Source organism: Serinus canaria, chromosome 18 (assembly GCF_022539315.1).
Source record: "Serinus canaria isolate serCan28SL12 chromosome 18, serCan2020, whole genome shotgun sequence".
NCBI classification, from domain to species: domain Eukaryota; kingdom Metazoa; phylum Chordata; class Aves; order Passeriformes; family Fringillidae; genus Serinus; species Serinus canaria.
Window position 1 is genome coordinate 10,146,007 of NC_066331.1, and position 24,457 is coordinate 10,170,463.

The 24,457-nt window shown below is 51.6% G+C and overlaps 1 protein-coding gene across 1 annotated transcript in view; it reads left to right on the forward strand.

Moving 5' to 3' along the window:
* The window catches only part of DNAH9 (dynein axonemal heavy chain 9), a 148,111-nt gene that overhangs the window by 14,367 nt on the left and 109,287 nt on the right, over positions 1-24,457 (forward strand). The window contains exons 12-29 of the mRNA XM_018924172.3: positions 841-976; positions 1,955-2,151; positions 2,755-2,902; positions 2,969-3,194; positions 4,986-5,208; positions 6,567-6,733; positions 8,397-9,267; positions 9,912-10,042; positions 11,095-11,221; positions 13,764-13,916; positions 15,688-15,813; positions 16,771-17,010; positions 17,938-18,098; positions 18,720-18,876; positions 20,047-20,151; positions 21,617-21,774; positions 22,096-22,234; positions 24,065-24,352. Of these exons, the coding sequence (XP_018779717.3) occupies positions 841-976; positions 1,955-2,151; positions 2,755-2,902; positions 2,969-3,194; positions 4,986-5,208; positions 6,567-6,733; positions 8,397-9,267; positions 9,912-10,042; positions 11,095-11,221; positions 13,764-13,916; positions 15,688-15,813; positions 16,771-17,010; positions 17,938-18,098; positions 18,720-18,876; positions 20,047-20,151; positions 21,617-21,774; positions 22,096-22,234; positions 24,065-24,352 (3,753 nt within the window). The remainder of the gene's footprint in view (positions 1-840; positions 977-1,954; positions 2,152-2,754; positions 2,903-2,968; positions 3,195-4,985; positions 5,209-6,566; positions 6,734-8,396; positions 9,268-9,911; positions 10,043-11,094; positions 11,222-13,763; positions 13,917-15,687; positions 15,814-16,770; positions 17,011-17,937; positions 18,099-18,719; positions 18,877-20,046; positions 20,152-21,616; positions 21,775-22,095; positions 22,235-24,064; positions 24,353-24,457) is intronic.

Here is a 24,457-nt window from a genome sequence, read left to right on the forward strand (position 1 = left end):
TGAACTCCCTGATCCCATTTGGGAGCCCGACCCGGGGTTGGTTGATGCTGTCTCTGTGGGGCTGGCTGGGCTCCCAGCCCGGGGCGGGACCAGCAGCAGCTCCAGCCCTGGGAAGGGTCTGGCTCCAGCCCTGGCTGCTGGAGAGCCACTAGAGGGGAGTGGTGCACCGGGTTTGGGATGCTGCTCCAAGGAAAAATCCCCTCTCAGGGGTTACCTGGGAACAGAGGCTGGGGCTGACCCTTCCGTGTCAGGCTCTGTCCCTCTCTGGAGCAGGAGGTGATGCTGAGTGACAGGAGAGAAACTGCTGTCCCAAACCTTGGTGTTTCCCAGCAGTTTTGCCAGAGCTCAGAGTCCTCTGCAGGCCAGGAGAAAGCCCAAAGCTCTGCTCCTCACCTGCCTGGAGCCAGGTGTTGTGCGTGTCAGGGACAGCCCCTGGCCTGGAGGGAGATGGGTTATGGGCCCAGCCCTCTCCTGAGAGCCGTGTCTGGCCTTGGACTCTGAACAGAACCAGATGGGTTCATCAGGATGGGCCTCTGAGATCCCCAGTTCTCTCTGCCTCAGGGGTGCAAGGCACCCCAAGTCCCATGGCCTCAGAGAAGAGGGAGGAGAACACATGGAAGACCTTCTAAGGCTCTTCTGCCCTCCATTTTCACCTTGAAGTGTTCCTGGAGACCAAGCAGCCCTTGACAGGAGCAAACTGTGGCCATGCCCCAGTAGGAAGATCCACCTCCATGAGGCTGACACTGCTGTGCTGCCCAGCTCCAGGCCTTGGGTGTGGGCAGCTCTCCTTAGGACACACTCAGCCCTGCTGTGTGTGAAGGAATCTGCTTTGTCTTCCAGGAAAACCAGAGCCTCCTACGTGCAGCCCCAGCCTCTGATGCCTGGAAGGTGTATTTGGATTATGTGGATGAGATAGTCCTGGATGGATTCATCACAGCCATTGAGTGCTCCCTGAAATACCTCCTGGAGAACACAGGTGACATCTGGTTCCTGTCCCCTGGCTGCAGGGACTGCTCAGCCTCTCCTAGGGGACTTCTCTGGCTGTGCTCCCTCATGCTCAGTGGTTGTTCTCTTTTTCCTGGCTTCCTCTGGCACTGGAGCCTGCAGAAGGGGAGGGTGGCTCCAGCACTGATCACTGCATTGCTCAGGGGGAGGGATGGAGGTGACTGCTCTGTCTGCAAGGGTTAATGGAGAGAGGCAGCTGAGGCTTCTCTCACATCTGTGCTTGGACATCCCACCCTCCCGTGCCCAAAGCAGCAGGGTGGCACCATCCCTCCTCTTTTGGGAGTCTCAAGAGGCAGTTCAGCTCCTGAAAGGCACCAAACAAAGCCCTCAGTCCCCGAGCATTAGTCCTGGGAAGAGGTGAGCCGGGCTCAGGAGTCACCAGCCCAGTGCTCCTTGCTCTGCTGGGAGCAGCTTGTGTGCAGCTGAAGCACATCTCCAGGAACGCTTCCCTTCTGGATGTGAGGCACAATGAGCCAGAGAATTGCATGCAGTTCTTCACCGTCTTGTTAAAAACTTGCCTAGGTTGTCACATTTGCATCTGGCTTCAGTTTCTGGTTGCTGTTGTGGGGTTTTTTTTTTTTTTTTGCATGCCTTTCACCACTAAATTAAAGAGCCACTTGGTTTCTGTTGTTTTTCTCCTCTGCAAGCACTTCCATGCTGGTGTTGTTCAGCTCTCAAACTCCCTCTGCATTACCTGAAGAGCCTTTCCTCCTCAGGGTGTTTTCTGCTCCTTAAATCACTTGTGTCCCACCTGTTCCCCACTGATTTTGGTGGGTTCCACAGCTCAGCTGGTTTGCCAACACCTCCGTGGGTTGTGCAGACCCCAGTGGGTGTGTCTGCCACCACACCCTCCTGCTGTCCCTGCAGGCCATGTGGCATCTTGTAATAGGACCTCAGTGGCTCAAGATTCCCTGAAAAAGACCCTGACACCTCTGTTCTTCTCTCCCAGATCCCAAGGCAGGGCTCGCTCCCCTCTTTGAGGTGCAGCTGGATTTGGTGATCCCAGATTTGGTGTTTCGCCCTCCCTTGGACCCTGGTGCCAACGATGGCTTCTGTGACATGGTGGAAAGTCTTCTCCAGGGCATCTACCACATCTCCTCGCTGGTGCCCCGGCTGGCTGCACACAGGGGCTTCTGCCACTACCAGGTCTGTGCTCTGGGCCTTCCCTGGACTGGTGGCAGTGAGGGGGTGCCACGTGCTCCCACCTCACTGTGCTCTCCTCTCCCCTCTCTCTCCACTCTCTCCTTTCTCTTCTCTGCCTTCTCCCCTCTTCTCTCTTCCCTTCCTCCCTTCTCTCCTCTTTCCCCTCTTCCTTCTCCCATTTTTCTCTGTCTCCTTTCTCCTCTTCTCCTGTCTCCTTTCTCTCCTTTCCCTCTTCTTCTCTCTTTCTCCTCTTTCTCCTTTCCCTCTTCTTCTCTCTTTCTCCTCTTTCTCCTTTCCCTCTTCTTCTCTCTTTCTCCTCTCCTTTCCCTCTTCTCTCTCCTTTCTTCTCTTTCCTTTCTCTTCTCCTTCTCCTTCTCCTTTCTTCTTTTTCCTTTCCCTTCCTCCTTCTCTCTCCTTTCCCCTTTCTCCTCTCTCCCTCTCTCTCCCCTCTCCCTTCTCCTCTCTCCCTCTCTCTCCCCTCTCCCTTCTCCTCTCTCCTTCTCTCTCCCCTCTCCCTTCTCCTCTCTCCTTCTCTCTCCCCTCTCCCTTCTCTCTCCATTCTCCATTTCCCCTCTCTCCTTCTCTCTGTGCCCACCCACCCACCAGGCTGCCCTGGAGGCCATGCCCTCTCTGTGCCCGTGGCGCCAAGAGCTGCTGGCCCGCGCTCAGGCGGCGGCGGCCGCGTGCCGCGAGCACCGCGCGGGGCTGGAGCGGCGCTTCTTGCACCTCCTCGGGGAGGACAGGAGGGAGCTGGGCCACCACCTCCTGCTCCACGACAGGAGGGAGCTGGGCCACCATCTTCACGTCCCCGCACCTGCAGACATCGAGGAGGGGCTCCCCGAGGCGCCGGCCACGCTGCAGCAGTTCAGGGAGCAGCTGGGCTCCTACGAGCAGCTCTATGAGGAGGTGGCTGGCATGCAGCCCCTCTGCACCTTCCAGGGCTGGCTGAGGCTGGATGCACGGCCATTCAAGGTGGCCTTGCTCAATGAGATTAAAAGGTGGAGCTTGGTGTTCAAGCAGCACCTCCTGGACCATGTCACGCACAGGTGAGGGTTGGTTCTGCCTCTGCTCATGGAATTTCTCCTGTCTTGGTTGGGCTGTGTCATTTCACACTCATGGCCAAATGGTAGAGAATCATGGAATACCCTGGGTTGGAAGGGATCCACAAGGACCAGCCAGTGCAGCTCCTGGCCCTGCACAGGCACCCAAACAATCCCACCCTGAGCATTCCTGAGAGCATTGTCCAAACACTCCTGGAGCTCTGGCAGCCTTGGAGCTGTGACAGCCTCCAGAGCTAAACAGGAGCAAGAGAAGGGCCTGTGCTGCACAGCAGCTCCATCCCAGTGCTGAGTCTTCCATGCCCTGGTCTCTGCTTGTGTGAGAACTGGGAGCAGTGGCATCCCTTGGTACCCCTGGCAGCACTGGGACCTGATGTAGGGTGTGTGTTTGCCCAAGGTGTGTGTTCTGCTCCTCCTGAGCTAAATAATTCCATCTCTGCCCAGAGGCTGCTTGCTTTACTGGATTTGATGGTGGCCATCAGTAAATCTGCAATGATGCTGTGAGGTTTCTAAAAGCCCATGATTCAGGCAGCCTGGCATGAGCAGTCATGGGGAGGTGTCACAGAGCAGTTTGGGCTCCAACTTTTGCATTACCACACATTTCTTGCTTGAAGAGCTGCTCAGATCTGTGCAGGACAATGCCCTGGGTGATTTATTGGTCACAACTGAAGGGTGTCTTAGGTTGTGGGTGCTCCCAGGGGAGTGCTCACAGACATCTGAAGAGGAGGCTGCTGCGTGGGGTGGTGATGTGATCTCTGATGTGCTTTTCAGCACCATAAATCTGTCTGATAATTTCTTTGCAAAGAGGTTTAGTATGGCAGAGAATGAGCATTTAGGAGCTGTTATTGAGAGTCCCTGAGTCAGCAGTTTAGTCTTTATTAGGTGAAGTATTTAAGGATACTTTTAGGCCCAGCAGCATCCAGAGAATTTAAGCAGGCACTTAAGAAGTGTTTTGAGAGCCATGGGCCCAGTGCTCCTCTGCTGAAAGTGCCCAGTATCTGGTGAGGTTAAGAACAGGATAAGCAGGTGAGGAAATGTGCCCCAAACACTCTCCTGTCTGTGATGGTTTATGGCTCAAGGGCTTTGAGAGACAGGGATCTTAAATTTAAAGACCTGTAGGGATTTTTTTTTTTTCCTCTCACAAATATCCAGTTGCTTTTCTAAGCTTCTGTGAATTTGCATCACCTGCAGGAGGGGAGGGAGCTGCCCTGTGAAGACAGGCAGTGCATGAAGGACAATCCCTGTTTGTTACAGCTTTGAAATGTGTCAGGTTCACCTGGGGAGCTTGGATTCCTGTAGTGGAAGAGATGAGGTGAAAACTGTCAAAGAATCCCAGAATGATTTGGGCTGGAAGGTACCTTAGAGCCCATCCAGTGCCACCCCTGCCATGGCAGGGACACCTCCCACTGTCCCAGGCTGCTCCAAGCCTTGGCCAACATGGCTTTGGACATTTCCAGGGATCCAGGGGAAGTCACAGCTGCTCTGGGTGCCCCATGCTGGTGTCTCCCCACCCTCCCAGTAAAAACTGGGACAGTAAAATCTGTCCTCTGACAGCCCCTCCTGAGCTCCCTGTCTCTGTTCAGGTACTCTGTCTCCAACTTGAGAAGTCCCAACCTGTCTTTCTGTTCCTTGAAGGAAGCTGTACCACATCCAGAGACACTTTTGGGTGGGAATTCCAGTTCTGAGGCTGGATATTAACTCCAGAGGAGCTGGAAGAATAATAATTCCAGAGGGGCTGCCCTCATCCTGTGTTTCTTCTCCCTGCTTTGTGCTCTGCAGCTTGGCTGACCTGGACGAGTTCATCCAAACTGCCGAGAAAGGGTTGAGCAGAAAGGTGGAGAAAGGTGACTACAGTGGCTTGGTGGAGGTCATGGGTCACCTGCTGGCTGTAAAGGAACGTCACAGTGCCACTGATGCCATGTTTGAGCCCCTGAAGGAGACCATTGAGCTGCTGAGGGCCTACGAGCAGCAGCTGCCTGAGGAAGTGCACCAGCAGCTGGAGGTGGGTGAGGGCTCGTGGTGGGCACAGCAGTTGGCCCAGGAACAGAAGGCAAAGAGAGCAGGAGTGGAGGAGCATCCCAGGGATACTCAAGGCCCTGCTCCCTGTCATTAGAGGGCCTCAGTGGGCAGCGTTTTGCTACTGCAGGATGTGTCTTGGTAGCTCTAAATGTTGAGATTTTTTCTTTTAAAGCAGAGATTAAGCCTTTTGTTATGTGTGAAAAACATGGAATTGCCTGCTCCAACTCCCAGAGATTGCTCTTGAAAAAAAATTAATGCATTTTCAAATCCATCTGTTAATTGGGTTGAATTATAATTATTTTTAAATAAGCTGGTTCTTGGCAGCTATGGAGACGGGAAGGATAAAGCTGGCAGAGGAGCTGCCTTCCCACAGGACTTCAGTCCTCCTCTGGGTCGAGACCACCAGATCTGTTTTACCCAGGGGACATCCCTGGGAGCAGGTTATGAAAATATTTTGGCATCTTTCCACATCTGGCTCTTCTGAGTCAGTTCTTTGGGAATTTTCTTTTCTGCAAAGGGGGGGACCGTGAGGTGAAGGTTTAAGAGATGGTGAGTGTTGGGGGACAGAGACAAGCCCTGCCAGCTGTGTCTTCATCCACCAGCAGCCAATAGGGTCAGGATTCTAATCTCTTCCCTCATCTTTGGGACTCTCAAACACCACCACAGTTCAGCCTTCTGCACCACAGAGTCAGTGCTGGTCACACAGTGCCCATTACACCTTCTGCACCACAGAGTCAGTGCCACCCACACAGTGCCCATGACACCTTCTGCACCACAGAGTCAGTGCTGGTCACACAGTGCTCATGACACCTTCTGCACCATGGGGTCAGTGCCACCCACACAGTGCCCATGACACCTTCTGCACCATGGAGTCAGTGCCACTCACACAGTGCCCATTACACCTTCTGCACCACAGAGTCAGTGCTGGTCACACAGTGCCCATGACACCTTCTGCACCATGGGGTCAGTGCTGGTCACACAGTGCCCATTACACCTTCTGCACCATGGGGTCAGTGCTGGTCACACAGTGCCCATTACACCTTCTGCACCATGGAGTCAGTGCCACCCACACAGTGCCCATGACACCTTCTGCACCATGGGGTCAGTGCTGGTCACACAGTGCCCATTACACCTTCTGCACCATGGGATCAGTGCCACCCACACAGTGCCCATTACACCTTCTGCACCATGGAGTCAGTGCTGGTCACACAGTGCCCATGACACCTTCTGCACCACGGAGTCAGTGCTGGTCACACGATGCCCATGACACCTTCTGCACCACGGAGTCAGTGCTGATCCCACCCATGTCAGGGGGACCCAGCAGTGCCGTTGTGCCCGCAGGAGCTGCCAGAGAAGTGGAGCCAGGTGAAGAAGCTGGCCCAGGCCGTGAAGCAGCAGGTGGCCCCTCTGCAGGCGGGCGAGGTGACAGCGCTGCGCCAGAGCTGCGCCGCCTTCGACGCCCAGCAGCAGCGGCTCCGGGAGCGCTTTGCCAGGGAGGCTCCCTTCAGGTACAGCTCTTTCAGCACCTCACCAGCCTCAGTAACGTTTGAAGGAGCTGGGGTTGTTGAGCCTCTCTTGGGTTTGTTGTCATTGGAATGGCTTTTGAGGTATTAAAAGGTTTTTTTTTCCCAGCCTCGCGCTTGAAGGAGATAGTCAGGATTCTTTGGCTTTGGTTTTCAAGGTTGTTTATTTTCTCTTGTTTAATACACGCTTTTTTGGATCTGCAGAGGTTTGCTTTGCAAACTGACCACCCTCGGGGTGGTGTTATCTTTTTACACTAAAAACTATGTGTTCTTTATTTATAATAATTTTTTAATACTTACTACTTACATTAGACAGTTTGTCTTTAAACTAATTTAGAAGTGCCACCATCACAGCAGAAGATGGAGGACAAGAAGAAGAAGAAATACTGGACACATCTAGATTCCTCCATCTTGCCTCCTGAACTCCCATTTTAAAAACTTTAAAATTCTACATTTTCACCCGGTGACAAATTCTCTATCATTCTATTCAAACTCCTGTGGCTTGTAACTCTTCACACAAAGTTGGTAATTGTTTCCATGGGTTAAAATCAAAGGCACAGGTGTTTTTGACTCCATGCCAGGGTCTTGAATCACCCAGGGCAGCCAGAGGAATGTCCTGGGATCTGACATGCCTGGAGAAGAGGAGGCTCAGGGGTGCCCTTATTGCTCTCTACACCTTCTTGAAGGGAGGCTGTGCACAGGTGGGGTTGGTCTGTTCCACCAGGCAGCACTGACAGAACCAGAGGACACAGTCTCCAGCTATGGCAGGGAAGGTACAGGTTGGGTATTAGGAAAAAAAAATCACTGAAAGAATAATAAAGTACTGGAATGCTCTTCCCAAGGAGGTGGTGAAATCACCATCTCTGGATGTGTTTAAAAAAAGACTGGACATGGCACTTGGTGCTAGAGTCTAGTTGAGGTGTTAGGGCATAAGTTGGATTCGATGATCTTAGAGGTCTTTTCCAGCCTCATGATTCTGTGATTCTGAGCCTGCAGAGGGAAGAGCTCATCCCTGTGGTGCCCTGGAGTGGCTGCCTAGAACAGAGGCTGGACAGAGTTAAAGTGGGTGTTTATTAAAGGCCTTCCACAGATTCAGTCAAAGCCTCACAGAGGCTGCCCCCAGGATGGATGATGGTCACCAGTTTTTTATACAGATTTCAGTTTGGTCTATTTGCATATCAGGGTTAATTCTCCAAGTACAGCTGCAGGTAATGAAGCCATATCCCCAGTTTGCTCCCCACAATTCACTTTTGTTTATACTTTTCAGGGCCTGTGGTGTGTCCTTGGATCTCAGGCCCAGAGGGATTGTTCTGTCTGACCAAAATGTGAAGGCAGTTAACCACACTTTAGATGGAGTTCACAGCTATGCACTAATGCACTGCAGGATTTGAAAAATAGAAAAGCTGAAATCTTAAGGCATCACCTGCATGTCCTGGTGATGCACAGCTCTCCTCCCTGCTGTGCCTGCAGTGCTGTGTCCCTGGGAAGAGCTTGGGCTTGGGTGGTGTCAGCAGTGCCACGGGCTCAGCCATCAGGGTGTAGTAGAGACCTTTCATCTCTCCCATGGCTCTCAGAGGCTCTGTTTGTTTTATGGGTCCTTCAGAAGTTGTAACAATGTCACTTACAAAGAATAAATGTTTATTTCTAGGTTTGACACCGAAAAGCCTTATCAACTGCTGGATGCAAAGCACATGGAGATTAAAGAGATGGAGTCAGCCATGACCTCGATTTATGAATCAGCTGGTCTGTTTGAAGTCATGGTGCCAGAGTATAAACAGCTGAAGCAGTGCAGGAAGGAGCTGTGTCTGCTCAAAGAGCTCTGGGACATGATCTCCCTGGTGAACACCAGCCTTGAAGACTGGCAGACCACCAGATGGGTGAACATTAATGTGGAGAACATGGATCTGGAGTGCAAGAAGTTTGCAAGAGAGATTCGGAATTTGGACAAGGAAATGAGGGCGTGGGATGCTTTCAGCGGGCTGGACAGCAAGGTGAAGAACATGCTGACAGCCCTCAAGGCTGTGGCAGAACTTCAAAATCCTGCCATCAGGGAGAGGCACTGGAACCAGCTGATGCAGGTGACGGGCGTGAGGTTTGTGATGGACTCGGACACCACCCTGGCTGACCTCCTCAAGCTCAACCTGCATGAATTTGAGGGGGAGGTCCATGGCATTGTGGACAAAGCAGTGCGAGAAATGAGCATGGAGAAGGTGCTGAAGGAGCTGAGGGTGACCTGGAGCTCCAGGGAGTTTCAGTATGAGCCTCACCCCCGCACCCACACCCCCTTGCTGAAGTCAGATGAGGAGCTCATTGAAACTCTAGAAGACAACCAGGTGCAGCTGCAGAATTTGATGTCATCCAAGTACATTGCCTTCTTCCTGGAGGAGGTGTCTGCCTGGCAGAGGAAGCTCTCCACTGCTGACTCTGTCATCTCCCTCTGGTTCGAGGTGCAGCGCACCTGGTCTCACCTGGAGAGCATTTTCATAGGCTCAGAAGACATCCGGGCACAGCTGCCCCAGGTATGAGCCCCCAGATCCCAAAGAAGAAGAGGCTCCATTATTCAATGGGGTTGAAGAAGAGGCTCCATTATTCAATGGGGTTATCTATAGTGCCAAATCCCCCAAAGCAGGGCTGTTCTCCTGCTGCCTCGCTCCTCTGGAGGCTCTCTCAGTGCTGGGGTTGTTCCCCCAGCATGATTTTGTACCCCAGGCTGTGCTTGAGCCGTGCTGAGGGGCTGATCTTCTCCCTTGTAGAACTGCATGGCAAACACAGAGTTCCTGGGTGCTGAGTGAGAGCTGCTGCCTTCCTTCAGTGCTGCAGGCATGTTCCCTCTTCCTTTGGAGGGGAGAGGACAGATCACTGCTCAGACACTGCACACTATCAAACAGAGCTGGCCCAGGCAGCTTTGGCAGCTTTCCCTCCCTGTCCTGTCACTCTGGTGCTGGGGGAGAGCAGCTCTTCTCCTGCTCCTGCTCTGGGGAGCTCCTCAGGTGCCTCCATCCCAGCTCCCAGTGTTCTTCCAGGCTCACAGCCATGCTGAGGAGGAACAAGCCTTTCACTGGTGAGGGAGGAGCTTTCCCCTCACCCCAAAGACAGCTCTCAGAGGTTGGGATCTCCCAGCACACCAAGAGAGCATTGCTGTGACCTTTGTGTCCCTTTGTAGGATTCCAAACTTTTTGAAGGCATTGATGTGGATTTTAAAGAACTGGCCTATGAAGTTCAGAAAACCCCAAATGTGGTTGAAGCCACCAATAAACCAGGTCTGTCCCAACAGCTGGAGGACATCCAGAGCAGGTAGGTAGAGCATCAGTCCCAGGGTTTTGTCAGAGGCTGGAATCAGCCATGAGAAGTTGGTTGAACCTGTGCTCCGAGGCTGTGCTTCCTCTGCAGTCACAAATCTCCAGCTTTTCTGACCTTTCTCAAGTTTCTGTGTTTGTGACCCATCACCCTGTGAGGGTGGGCAGGCCCTGGCACAGGTGCCCAGAGCAGCTGTGGCTGCCCCTGGATCCCTGGCAGTGCCCAAGACCAGGCTGGACAGGGCTTGGAGCAGCCTGGGACAAGTTGGGCTTTGAGGCCCCTTCCAACCCAAACCCTTCTGTGATTTTGTGATCAAAAAAACCACAGCTGAGCCCATTTAATTTACAAAATTATCCCTGTGTATCCTTAAGGCAAAACACAGCTCCCTGAGACAGACCTGAGTGCCCTGGGATGGAGACACTTCTCACTTAACATATGAATCTGCCTGAAAACCACTTCAAAGTCTGTGCTAAGCTGTTGTGTCAGTAGCAGCTCTCCATTTCAAATAAGGATTTGATTTTATTTTCAATCGAACAAGGCCAATGTTCCTCACAGAGAATGTTATTTAGGAACTTTGTAAGCTCAGCAGCAGTTTAGCATGTGAACACTGCAAGATTCATTTTAGATCGGAGCAAACAACTTGCCTTTCATGCTTTGCAAACACAAAAAGCTGAGTTGGTTGGAATCAGACTTTAAAATGTGGCTCATTAGAATAAAAGCAGTTCTGGAAATGTTCATCCCAGTGGATGCCACCACCTGTGGCAGCTACGAGCTTGTCTAAAGCAGCGGGTCAGGCTGCAAACCTTTCCAACCTCTTCTTCCACTCCTGCTTCTGCTTTTTCATGAGGCTGCCCTGACTCTTGGGTGTTTGACCCCTGGAGTGGAGTGAGCTTGTGCTTTGTGGATCTGCTCAGGGCTGTGGGAAGGAGCAGCCTGCTCAGCTCGTGCCTGGCATTTCCCCATGGTGGGAAGAACCTGCCCGAGAAGGGCAGCACAAAGCATGGCAGGGTATTTACCCACCTCTCCCGGGCTCTGCTTTGTCTCCCCAGGTTGTCTCTGTGTGAGAAGGCTTTGGCTGAATATTTGGACATGAAAAGGTTGGCTTTTCCCAGATTTTACTTCATTTCTTCTGCAGATTTACTGGATATTCTTTCCAACGGCACCAACCCACAGCTGGTAAGGCTTGTGCTGCACCACCTTTGCTTTTTCAGGAGTGTCACAGTGGGAGGTGTTGTCCTGGGACTCTCCTTAGTGTCCTCTTTGGAGTGATTTTCTCCCACCCTGTGTGGATTAACAGCTCCTTCCCAGCTGATCTCCACCAGCCATCACTGGCAGGCAGCCCTGTCCTGGCTGTTGTCTGATCTGACCCTGGGGGTTCTCGTGGCAGGTTCAGAGGGCACCTCTGTGGGTTTTATGCCATTAAAACAGTGCCTTTGTTCCTGCTGGGATACAGTGAGGCTGCAGGAAAATTACTTCCATGAGGATCTCATCCAAAACTTGTTGCTGACCTTGGATCCCAGCCTGGGATGGCACCAAAGAGCCCCAGGCTGGGCATTCCAGGGTGGGAGGGCTGAGCACCGGTGGCTCATAGAGGGTGGGTTTTTTTAGACAGAAGAGGCAATTCCCAGGAAGTGCCTCTTCCTTCCCCCTGCAAAGCCTTTGGGATGCCCTGATGGCAGGGCAGGGATGAGCACAGCCTGCACAGGAGAGCAGCCAGGTCAGGCAGTGACTGTGGCCAGGTGGGTCTGACCCTGCACTGGCTTTCTGGGATGGGCTCTGAATGCCAGCTGTAGGAAGTACACCATTTTTCCTCCCAAATCTCCCCAAGCACACCACTCCTTCCCCCAAGTCCCCCCAAAAAACACCATTCCTCCTCCTGGCTCAGCAGGATTGCTGGATCATCCCCTGGAGGAGCTGGCTGTGACCCTCCTGTTGTAGAAATGGCTTCCCAGTCCCTTTCCCCCTATTCCCAGGGATCAGAACCCTCTGTCCCCCACAGGCAGAGTTCAGAGGATTCAGGTCTGCGGGTGCTTTTCCATATGGAGCTGCTGTCAGGGAACCTCAGCCCCTTAGCCTGGCAATGCCATGCCCTGCCCAGCCTGCTTTGGGAGGCATCACCAGCCCTGAGGTTGGTGTGTGAACCAAATCAACATGTTCACAGCAAATGGAGCCTGTTGGGTAAGGAAACAATTCCTTATTCCACCTTTTAGTAGTGAGCAACCTCAGCCTCCTTTTCAGTTTGTGTCAGGATGTGAATGGGGCAGGCTTGGAAACGCTCTTGTTGCCACTAACCTTTAACTCAGCTTGGATCTGTTTGCTGCTGCTGGGTGATTTCAGCCCACAGAGTGTCATAAATACACAGCTGATTGATGCTTAAAATGGAGAGAGAGAAAGAGAACACAGGAAGCAGAGAAAAGCTGCTGTGCTGAAATGCTCCACGGAGTAAGGAGAAATTCCTGGTGCTTTCTGTTATTCAAAACTATTTGCAGTAAAATCAAAGTAAATGTCAGGCAGGATCATACAGGGATACGCTCTCAGCCTTTCCACTGAAGTTTCAAAGCCTGATAATTCCTGGAGGAGGCTTAAATAGACAATGATATTATCCACTTGAACTGGGTATTGAACTGGTGCAGGTTCAGGTGCACTCTGGGCTCTGGGGGCAGAGCTGTATCGAGTGCTGGAGCACAGCCAAGGCCCTGCAGAGTGGCCAGGGGCTGGCAGAGGACAGTGGGGGCTGCTGAGCCTGCACACTTGCAGGGATGAAACAGGATTCCATGGTTTGTGTGAGATTTGGAAGGATGTGTGTCTGTCCTGGTGGGGAAGCTGAGTGTCCATTGCTTCTCAATCCACTTGGCCCCTCCTGGGATTCAGCCAGGTAAGAAACTGATTTGGGTAGCTGTGGGACAGCTCCTGAGGAGGGGCTGGAATCCTCTGTGGGACAGGGAATGAGAGCTGGGCAAACAAGCCATAGGATGGATGATAGGTTAGCCTGAGCTGGAGGGAACCCACCAGGATCATCAACTCCAGCTCCTGAGAAGGACAGCAAGAGGATCATGTTGGCAGCATCCTGGCCATGAGTGAGAAGATGTGGTGCTGCCAAGATGTCCAGCTCATTCTTTGTGAGCAGGTCTGTGCCTGTCACACCTCTGCTGCTCTCTGCTCTGCCTCTCCTGGTCCTTGATCTTGAGTTCTGTCCAGTTCTGGCCCCTCAGGTTGGGAGGATGTTGAGATGCTTGAGCACATCCAGAGGAGGCAGCGAGGCTGGAGAGGGGCTGGGGACACAAACCCTGTGAGGAACGTTTGAAGGAGCTGGGGCTGTTTGGCCTGGAGAAGAGGAGGCTCAGGGGTGCCCTTACTGCTCTCTAAACTCCCTGAAGGGAGGCTGTGCACAGGTGGGGTTGGTCTGTTCCACCAGGCAGCACTGACAGAACCAGAGGACACAGTCCCCAGCTACATAGGGAAGGGACAGGTTGGGTATTAGGAAGAAATTTTCACTGAAAGAATAACAAAGGACTGGAATGCTCTTCCCAGGGAGGTGGTGGGATCATCATCTCTGGATGTGTTTAATGAAAGACTGGACATGGCACTGGGTGCTAGAGTCTGGCTGAGGTGTTGGGGCACAGGTTGGACTCGATGGTCTCAGAGGTCTCTTCCAGCCTGATGATTCTGTGACTCTGGTCCTGTCCCCCTCCCTTCATTTACACAATCCCTTTGGCAGGTGCAGCGTCACCTTTCCAAACTCTTTGACAACTTGGCCAGGCTGAAATTCCAGGTGGACTCTGAGCAGAAGACAACCAAGGTTGGCCTGGGAATGTACAGCAGAGAGGAGGAATATGTCCAGTTCAGTGAACCCTGTGACTGCAGTGGGCAGGTGAGAGGGGAGACCTTGTCTGTCTGAGCTGCCTGGTGGAACCTGCTCCCACCCCCCTGGGGTGGGCATCCCTGGCCAAGTGGGGTATTTTTGGGGTCCCCCATTGTGGGGAGGAAAGATGAATTTAAATCTATGTTTTTAGAAGGTTAATTTATTATTTTATGATATGATATGATATGATAGAATAGAATACTATATTAATACTACTCTGTAGAATAGAGTAAGGATACTTACAGAAGGTTTAACAAGATAATAATGAAAAACTTGTGACTTTCTAGAGTCCCAACACAGCTGGACTGAGATTGGTCATTAAGTAAAAACAATTCACATGTTGGGTAAACAATCTGCAAACCACATTCCAAAGCAGCAAAACACAGGAGAAGCAAACAGATAATTATTATTTTCATTTTTCTCTGAGGCTTCTGGGTGATGATCCAGTACTGCTCTGGATGGGTCCTCACAGCCCATGGTGTGAGGAAGGGCTGTGGCCTATTCTTTACTGTGCTTTTTAATTTTAATTCCTGAAAGATGTTTTGAAGGTGACTCTTACCCTCCCAGCTGGGAGGGGATGCAGTCTGAAAACAGATTAAATTATTCCATAGTATTTCTGCATGGATACCATTGGAAAGAAAAGGGTTTTCCCCCTTTTTTTCCAAATCCTATTTCATAGGACGAGTTGAAGTACAACATTTAAGAATCAAATTACTGCTCAGCTTTTCTGTCTCTGTAGCTGCACTTTTCTCCCTGGACTGTTAAAGGAAGCTAAAGTAGGTAATACCAGCTCTGAGCTCCCCGGTGATGGCACTTGGCATTTAAACTCTCCTCTCAGTGAGGACTTTGCCTGTGAAATACTAAATTCAGCAGGAATTGTGAAATACTAAATTCAGCAGGAATTGCGTTCCCAGCATTCTCTTGCTGCTGGCAGATTGTGCTCCAGTCCCACGGGTGACTCTGCCATGGCCTGGAGCTGGAACACACTGAGCTCAATTGCTCCTCAGTGGAGTTCAGGTTCCTCCTCCAGCTGGGTTTCCACCAAAAACCTCTCTGGGAGGAGATGCTGATCCTGCAGGAGCAGAAATGGCTGAGTCCCCCAGTCTGGAGGAGGCCTGGGGCTTGTTTGGCTGGAGAGCTGAGCTGCTTGTCCCCCTCATTGATGAGTGCTGAGGGATGGCAGGCGTGTTCCTGGGGCCATTCCTCATCACCCAGAGGTGAGAAGCAGGATGTTCCTGGGACCATCCCTCATCACCCAGGGATGAGAAGCAGGATGTTCCTGGGACCATCCCTCATCACCCAGGGATGAGAAGCAGGATGTTCCTGGGACCATCCCTCATCACCCAGGGGTGAGAAGCAGCAAAACACAGGAGAAGCAAACAGATAATTATTATTTTCATTTTTCTCTGAGGCTTCTCAGCTTCCCAGGAGAAGAAATCCTGGTGAAGTGATTTTTCAGAAAATACAACAGTAACAGCCAAGCTCTTGTAGAGTTCCACTGCACTGCCTGGAAGAGTTGGTGTGGAATTTCATCCTTGCTTACACCACAGCTCTAGTACTGCTCTGGATGGGTCCTCACAGCCCATGGTGTGAGGAAGGGCTGTGGCCTATTCTTTACTGGGTTTTTTCATTTTAATTCCTGAAAGATGTTTTGAAGGTGACTCTTACCCTCCCAGCTGGGAGGGGATGCAGTCTGAAAACAGATTAAATTATTCCATAGTATTTCTGCATGGATACCATTGGAAAGAAAAGGGTTTTCCCCCTGTTTTCCCTTGTGCAGGTGGAGGTGTGGCTGGCTCGCCTGCTGGACACCATGAGGGCCACGGTGAGGGATGGCATGGGCGCGGCTGTGGCAGCCTACGAGGACAAGCCCAGGGACCAGTGGCTCTTTGACCACCCTGCCCAGGTACTGCCCCTGCCCTTCCCTGCTTCCAGAGGGGTCTGGGCTGTGGATGGGAGTGGTTCTGTCCAGGGGAGAGAGGGAAGGTGTGATGCCTTGAGGAGCTGGAACAGAGACTAGAAGGAGTTAAGAGGAATAAAGTGGAGATTTATTGAGGGGCCTTCCAAGGCCACTCCCTGGCTGTACCCAGATGGCTCCAAGATGGAGCAAAGAGGGCTTGGTCACAAGAGCTCACATTTTTATAAGTCTTGGTCCATTTGCATATAGGAGCTAACTGTCCAATTGATAGCTTCAAATACGAAAGTCCATCCTCCTTGCTTGCTTGCTCGCCCTCCTCTTTTTGCCTTGTTTATGCTTTGGGCCTGAAGTTGGAAGAGATTGTCCTTGAGTCTCCAGCTAGAATGGGATTGCTTTGTCTCCACCATCCTATGAAAAGATCCTAGTAACACTTAATATAAAGCTAAAGCTGCACACCAAAGAACAGAAAAACTTAAAACCGAAGGTATCATGTGAGTTCTTTCTCCTGGCCATCTCTTGATGGGTTCCCAGGCTGAGCTCTGTGCTCTGACCAGAGCTCCAGGCAGGATGCAGCTCGGGGACTTGGGCGGTGGCTGCTGCACCCCAGGGGTCACAGGGAGCCCCTACCCCCAGTGGGGTGAGAGAACAAATTGATGGGGCCTGACGAGAGGAAGGAGCCCCTTGGGTGCCCCTCTGGCAGCCTCCCATGTGCTCAGACACGAGAAAGGGGCTCATTTACTGCTGGGCAGCTGCTGGGTGTGCCCGGGATGGGAATTTCGATGGATGTGAAATGGATCCCTGCTCTCCTTCCTGCTGTGAGACCGTAGAACAAAACTTCATTTCCCATCGGGGATGCCTCATCCCTGACCTCCCTGTGGGTCAGACCCTCTCAGAGGTAAGGAAAGCCTGGTGCTGCCCTGCTGCTGAGCCACTCTGTTTCCCCAGGTGGCTCTCTGCTGCACCCAGATCTGGTGGACAGCTGAGGTGGGCATGGCCTTCTCCAGGATGAAGGAGGGCTACGAGAAGGCCATGAAGGAGTACCACAAGAAGCAGGTGGCCCAGCTGAACACGCTGGTGACCATGCTGCTGGGGCAGCTCTCCAGGGGCGACAGGCAGAAGATCATGACCGTCTGCACCATCGACGTGCACGCGCGGGACGTGGTGGCCAAGATGATAGCACAGAAGGTTGGTGTTCCCACTGTGAGCCATGCTGGGCATTGAGGGGGAGATCATGGAGGGACAGACCAGAGACAGGCACTGGGGGCACTGCCTGGCTCGGCAGGGCCATAAGAAAAAGCATTTGGGATTTTCTTCTTTGTAGCTTTCTTGTTCTGGTGTGAGCCCACAGGGAATCCCTTGGGATTTGTCCAGCACTCCCACACTTCCTGTCATCACACACTCCCAGAATGGTTTGGGTTGGAAGGGACCTTAAAGCTCTTCTCATTCCAACCCCTGCCATGGGCAGGGACACCTTCTGCCATCTCAGGGTGCTCCAAGCCCTGCCCAGCCTGGCCTTTGACTCTGATACCTTCTGGACAGCAGCTGGGCTCTCCTGGGCGTGCTGGCAGGAGTGGGAGAGCAGGAGCTGGGTGTTCCTCTGCTCCGGGGGGTTTCCAGATGCCTTCTGTCCCATCTGGGGTGCCAGAACTGATGCCTAAAGAGGCTGACCTGGATCAGAGACTAGACAGAGCTAAAAGAATAAAGTGGGGATTTATTGAAAGGCTTTTAAAGGATACACCTCGGGCAGTACCAGAGCCCAGCCATGGCTACACCCAAGATGGATCCCAGTCATGAGTTTTTACACTTTTATAAGTTTTGGTCCATTTCCATATTGGGGTTAATTGTCCAATTACAGCTCCAGGTCATGAAGTCCCATCCTCCTTGTTTGCCCACTTCAGTTCCCCATTGTTTATGCATTTTGGGCCTGAAGCTTCTATCGATTTTCCTTTCCAAGCTGGAAAAGGATTATTTTGTCAACCTGCCTTGTAAAGAAAACCTACTAACACTTAACACGAAGCTCAGAGCTACACACCTAGGCAGCACAGAGTCTGAAAAACATGAAAGGCAGGACTGAAGGCACCCCCCCCTGCCCTCCCTGGTGGCCCTCTGCAGGTGGACAATGGCCAGGCCTTCGTGTGGCTGGCGCAGCTGCGGCACCGCTGGTCGGACGAGGAGCGGCACTGCTGGGCCAACATCTGTGATGCTCAGTTCCTCTACTGCTACGAGTACCTGGGCAACACCCCCCGGCTGGTCATCACCCCCCTGACCGACAGGTGAGGCCCTGGTGGTGCCTGCTGGGGCCACCTGGGTGCTGGGTATGAGATGTAAACTTCAAGGCATTTTGAGATTTTAGAGGAGGTAAGATTTTAGAGATAAGCTTTGTTGGAGTTAATTAAATGAATGGGCAGACAAATGGGAGACAGAGGAGTCCTTTTGATTTGTTCCAATAAAGGGAGAGGCCATGGAGCATTCCCTGGGGTCTCTCCAGTTTTTGGAGGACGCAGCCTCCTTTTTATCCCAATTTCCCAGCCACATTTCCCTTCTCTCTTTCCCCATTTCTGAGGTACCTGAGAGGTTCAGACTTCCCAGAACACCTGATCCCAGAGATTCCCCTCTAATGTATAACCCTCCCTTTGAATTCTTAATTCTTACAGAATTTAGGGGTTTCCCCATTGTTTCTTTCATCTTTCCATGTCCAATTTAATTTATCAGCAACCCCAAACTTTATTTGTAAAAGCAAATATCTTTTCCCATTCACCAATCAGTGGAATCATCCCCATTGTTTCTTTATCTCTCAGTGCTGGTTTTATCTCCTACATCTTGTTTGGAAAGACAAATCCGCCATTCCTCTCCCCCAGCTCAGTCTCTTTCCCCTTTCCTCTCATCCTGTGCAGGTGTTACATCACCCTGACCCAGTCCCTGCACCTGACCATGAGTGGGGCTCCTGCAGGCCCTGCTGGCACTGGCAAGACAGAGACCACCAAGGACCTGGGCCGAGCCCTGGGCATCATGGTCTACGTGTTCAACTGCTCCGAGCAGATGGACTACAAGGTGCTGTGCTGCCTTAATCCTTTCTGAAAAATCCCTTCAGCAGGGTTTTTTCCCCTGGCAAGATGAGAAGCCTCAGCTTCTCTATGTTTTGCTCTTCTGGAATGTAGTCTGGAGATTGTTTATCTCAACATGTAAATGATTTTTAATTAATAGCCAATCACAGGCAGGTGTGTTGAACTCACTGAGTCAGTCTAAGGTTTTATTATTCATTCCTTTCTTGCCTTCTGATATTTCCTTTCTCTTTCTTTAGTATAGTTTTAGAATACAGTATAGTATAGTATAATATAGTATAGCATAATACAGTATAGTGTAATATAATAAAATAAAACTATAATTAAACCTTCTGAAAACATAAAGTCAAATTCTCATCTGTCACCTCATCCTAAAAACCTCACAACACCACAGTGCTGCTCCCCCCAAACTGGGGCTGCTCAGGGCCCCTGGAACCTGCAGGGTGGGAGTTATCAGCTGGGCTTGCTCTGATCCATCCCTTCTCCTCTCATCCCTGCTGCCTCCCTTCCTGCTGAGCAGCTTTTTCTCCTCCTCCTCCTCTTTGTCTCTGAGACTTGCACGAGGTTCTTGAGGAGGAAGAGCTGAACTGTGCTCTCTGCCCAGCTCCACCTTTCCCTTCTCTTCTGGAGTTAGATTCCACATGAAATTCTTCACAAATTCTGGCCTGTTCACTCGAGGCTGAGGCTGTGCTGATCCATTCCCTCTCTCCAGACCCACAGGACACCTGTCCCAGGCATGGGGACAGAGCTCTCCTGGTTCCTCAGGATCCTCTGCTGGGATAAGGCCAGCCCTGGTCATGGGGCTGCTCCCTGTGCTCTCCAGGGACACTGGCTTTGGTGGCCTTGGACCACATTTTATCCAGCTGAGGTCCCTCATGGACGTGGGGCCATCAGTAACTCAGCCCAGGTGACCTTTGGATGGAACCAGAGTGCAGAGTTGCCTGGAGAGGGCAATTAGCAAATCAAGTGGCAAACTGTGCAGAGCTATAAATATTATAATTGAGTTGTGCCTGCTGCTCTCGTGCACTTTCTAAATACCCACAATAGACTGTAAATTGCTATAAATAAACAGGCAGGGAAACCAAATCCACTTTTTGCTGGAGTAGATTCGTTTCTGATTTCACTCTTGTAATTTTATTTATTTATTTTTTCTTTTCAGTCCTGTGGGAATATTTACAAAGGCCTTTCCCAGACAGGAGCCTGGGGCTGTTTTGATGAATTTAACAGGATCTCAGTTGAGGTCCTTTCTGTGGTTGCTGTACAGGTAAGTGAAGAAAAACTTGTGGATAAATACAAGCCAGCCTTCCTTCCCTCCCTCCCATGGGGCCAGAACAGAAGGATTTGAGTCTGGGGGAACTTCAGTGCTGAAAATCGAGTTGCTAAAATATCAAAGTTCTTCTGGTCCCCAATGTCAGCTGTGAGTGCAGATTTTGGGATCCCAGTGTTTGACTGAGGTGCTGAATTCTTTCTAGACCCACTTTGGGGCTTGGCATTGCAGAAATTAAGGTCTAGAGCCCAGAAGTTTCTACACTTCTGTAAATGCCTTGGTCAAAGAAATTGTTCTGAGCCCCTCCACGAACTCCTCACTCTCATCTCTCTTTGTCTCATCATTGTACCTCCTCTGCTGTCCCAAAGAAATCCCAGGCAGGTACAGGTGTTTGCTGTCCTTCCCTCTCCATTTCCCTTCCACCAGGTTGTGGCTTAAACTTGTCATTGAAAAAACATCTTTCAGGGCCTTAAAATAAAAGGGGAAGCTGAACAAAAGAAGCCCAGATATGACTCAGCTGCTAATGATTCCCTGGCTCCTGGCTGGAGCGTGGTGTCTGAGTGAGCAGGGCTGTCACTCCATCATCGCCTCTGCTGCTATTAGAGGGTAACCATGGTGATGGTTAATTGGCTGCCTTAGTCATGCAGCTCCTGTCGATGTGGGTCCTTTCACCGAGAAACTCCCTTAATTGCTTTGCTTTAAGGTGGCAAATGGGTGAGTTGAGGGCAGAGATAGATTCCTCCCTGATGAAGTGGTGTTAGCCAGGAGGTGAGCTGGCTGCAAGGGGCTGCTCCCTTGGGAGGTGGGGAAGGAGGGTCTGGCTCTAATGGACTGAATGGGAGGTGGGCAGGGAGGTGGCCTGGCTGTGTTTGCTGTTTAGGAAAATGTTTTTGTACAGAAAAAGTGATGAAGTACTGGAATGGTCTGCCCGGGGAGGTGGTGGAGTCACCATCCCTGGATGTGTTTAACAAAGTATTGGTTGTGGCACTGGGTGCCAGGGTTTTGGTGAGGTGTTGGGGCTGGGTTGGACTCCATCTGAAAGGTCTCTTCCAACCCAGTGATTCTGGGATTCTGTGACTCACTCCATGGGAATGGAAGGTGGGCACTGAGGTGGTCTGGCTTTAACAGACCCCTTTGGAAAGTGGGGGATGAGAAGAACAAAGCTGCAATCAGACAGGAAGAAAAGCCCAGCCAAGTGTCTTATGAAGAAAACTCTTGCAACTCTTTTCAGTTTGACTGTCCAGTCTCTTCAGTCCTTTTCTGCTTTGTCAGAGTTGGATTGTGATGGGAGACACACAGGTTTTACCCCAAACAGTGTAGAAAGCTTTATGTGGTCAGTAAAAACCCAGAGCAGAGCAGTGATAATCCCCAGTCCTCATGGGCCAAGAGAAGGGAGGGCAGCAGTGCTGTCTGGGGGTTTTCAGACCTGAACACCAGCACTGAGCACTGCCTTGGTTCCCAGGTGAAGAGCGTGCAGGATGCCATTAGGGAGAAGAAGAAATCCTTCAATTTTCTTGGAGAAGACATTAGCTTAGTCCCCTCAGTTGGGATTTTCATCACCATGAACCCTGGTTATGCAGGACGAACCGAGCTACCTGAGAATTTAAAAGCTCTCTTCAGGTGAGTAGAGGTCAGGTTTTGTCACCGGTGTGATAAAACTGGCAGAAATTGTCTTTTGGAACATCCAGGCTTCATTTTCTTGGGAAATTCACGGGCATTGGGGATTCACAGATTGTTTCAGCCACGTGCACCAAGCCTGGATCAGGGAATGCACAGGGAGGACAAGGGAGCTCTGTCCTGTGCCATGGGAAAGGCAGTGTGGGCAGACTGGGAGAGTCTCCAGTGGCTCACTGGAGAGGACCTGGAAGATAAAGCTACAGATCCACTGCCCTCGAGCTCTGTAGTCAATGCTTGCTCTGCAATCCTTTCCTGTCTCCCTAGGCCCTGTGCCATGGTTGTGCCAGACTTTGAGCTGATCTGTGAGATTATGTTGGTGGCTGAGGGCTTCCTCCAGGCCCGGGCCCTGGCCAGGAAATTCATCACGCTCTACCAACTCTGCAAGGAGCTCCTGTCCAAGCAGGTGAGCCCTCTGGTGAGCTCTGGATCCCCAAAATCAGGGATGTGACATTCTGTGGATCCCCAAAATCAGGGATGTGACACTGCTGTGGATCCCCAAAATCAGGGATGTGACACTCTGTGGATCCCCAAAATCAGGGATGTTACACTCTGCTCTGGATCCCCAAAATCAGGGATGTGACACTCTGCTGTGGATCCCTAAAATCAGGGATGTGAAACTCTACTGTGGATCCCCCAACATCAGGGATGTGACACTCTGCTATTGATCCCCCAAAATCAGGGATGTGACACTCTGCTCTTGATCCCCCAACATCAGGGATGTTACACTCTGTTCTGGATCCCCCAAAATCAGGGATGTGACACTCTGCTCTGGATCCCCCAAAATCAGGGATGTGACACTCTGCTCTGGATCCCCAAAATCAGGGATGTGACACTCTGCTCTGGATCCCCAAAATCAGGGATGTGACACTCTGCTCTGGATCCCCAAAATCAGGGATGTGACACTCTGCTCTGGATCCCCAAAATCAGGGATGTGACACTCTGCTCTGGATCCCCCAAAATCAGGGATGTGACACTCTGCAATAGATCCCCAAAATCAGGGATGTGACACTCTGCAATAGATCCCCAAAATCAGGGATGTGACACTCCGCTCTGGATCCCCAAAATCAGGGATGTGACACTGCCATGCACCTCCAGGGCTGAGGCTTCACACCTTTTAGTTACTGCCTGCCTTTGTGGCAGCTGCTGGGACAAGGTAGGATTTGTGATCACCAGAGCAATGACATTTTCAAAGTGCTCTCCTGGAGGATCTGCAGGGACAGAAGCATTTGACCAACTGCATTAACCTCACTAATTTTTGAATGTGAGAGATTTTCTAAAAGCCTCAAATGCCACCGTGACTGGGACAGTATTCAGTGACCCTTTGCTTTTTCTCTTAGTTCTTATTGATTCTCCTGCCTGCAAGGGGTTCATGATCACTGTTCCTCTCTTAGTCCAACTAAATACTTCTCTTTCATGTCAAGTGTTGACCATTTTAGGTCACCTCCAGTGCAAAACCCTGGCTAATCATATTTTAACTTGGCATTGTCTGCATAGAACAAAGCTGGGGTGAGTTGAATCAGGACTGCAGATGGAAAACCTGATCTTGGCTGTGCCAGCATGAGCTGGGGTGGGTTTCTGCCTTGTCACAGAAACTCTGTGCTGTGCAGCTGGAGGCCCTGTGGGAGCTTTGGCCTCCCACACAAAGCAGCCAAGCTGTGGGGCTGTGCTCTGCAGGGTCTCAATGGAGCACAAACAGAAGGACTTGCTGGTTGGCTTGAGAGTTCCTCTCATGCCTCTCCTTTCCAGCAGTGTCCTCCCTGCCCCTGCTTGGTGGACTGTCCCCAGGACCAAATGTCCCTGGTAACCTGCTGATGGAGAAATTTGGGTGTCTGAGGCCTCAGAATGGACTAACAAGCCTTCCACCTCAGTAGCTCCTGCAGATCCAGGGCTCTGGCAGGCCTTGCTTAACCTGCACAAAGGCCAAGGTTTTAGGGTTTAGGGGAAAAATTGCTTAGGTCTCTGGAGGGCTGGTCCTACTGCTGACTTAGTGCCAGCTCTGAGCCCATGTGCTGGCATGAACAGCTGAATTATGTGACTCTCCCTGGTGGGAAGCTCACCCTGTGAAATGGAGACACTCAGGCTGGTGGAGGTCTGAGGTCTCTGGCCACGACACAAATAACGAATTTGGCTGCATTTCCATTGCTGACAGCTCTGGCAGCTGGGACTGCTGTTTTTTACCCCTGCCTGGGCGTAAACTCACCCCTGTTTGTATTTCTTCCTCCCCCTCACGCAGGACCACTATGACTGGGGTCTGCGGGCCATCAAGTCGGTGCTGGTGGTGGCCGGCTCCCTGAAGCGCGCGGACCCCGAGCGGCCCGAGGAGCAGGTCCTGATGCGCTCCCTCCGCGACTTCAACATCCCCAAGATCGTGACAGACGACGTGCCAGTGTTCCTGGGGCTCATCGGGGACCTGTTCCCTGCCCTGGACGTGCCTCGCAAGCGTGACCTGGATTTTGAGGCCGTGGTGAAGGAGGCTGTGCTGGAGCTGCGGCTGCAGCCTGAGGACAACTTTGTGCTCAAAGTAAGGCCAAGGGACATTCTGCTCTGTTGTGGTGTTGTTGGGGTCCCCAGGGCGAGGTGAGAGAATGAGAATTTGACTCCTTGTTCTCAGAAGGCTGATTTATTA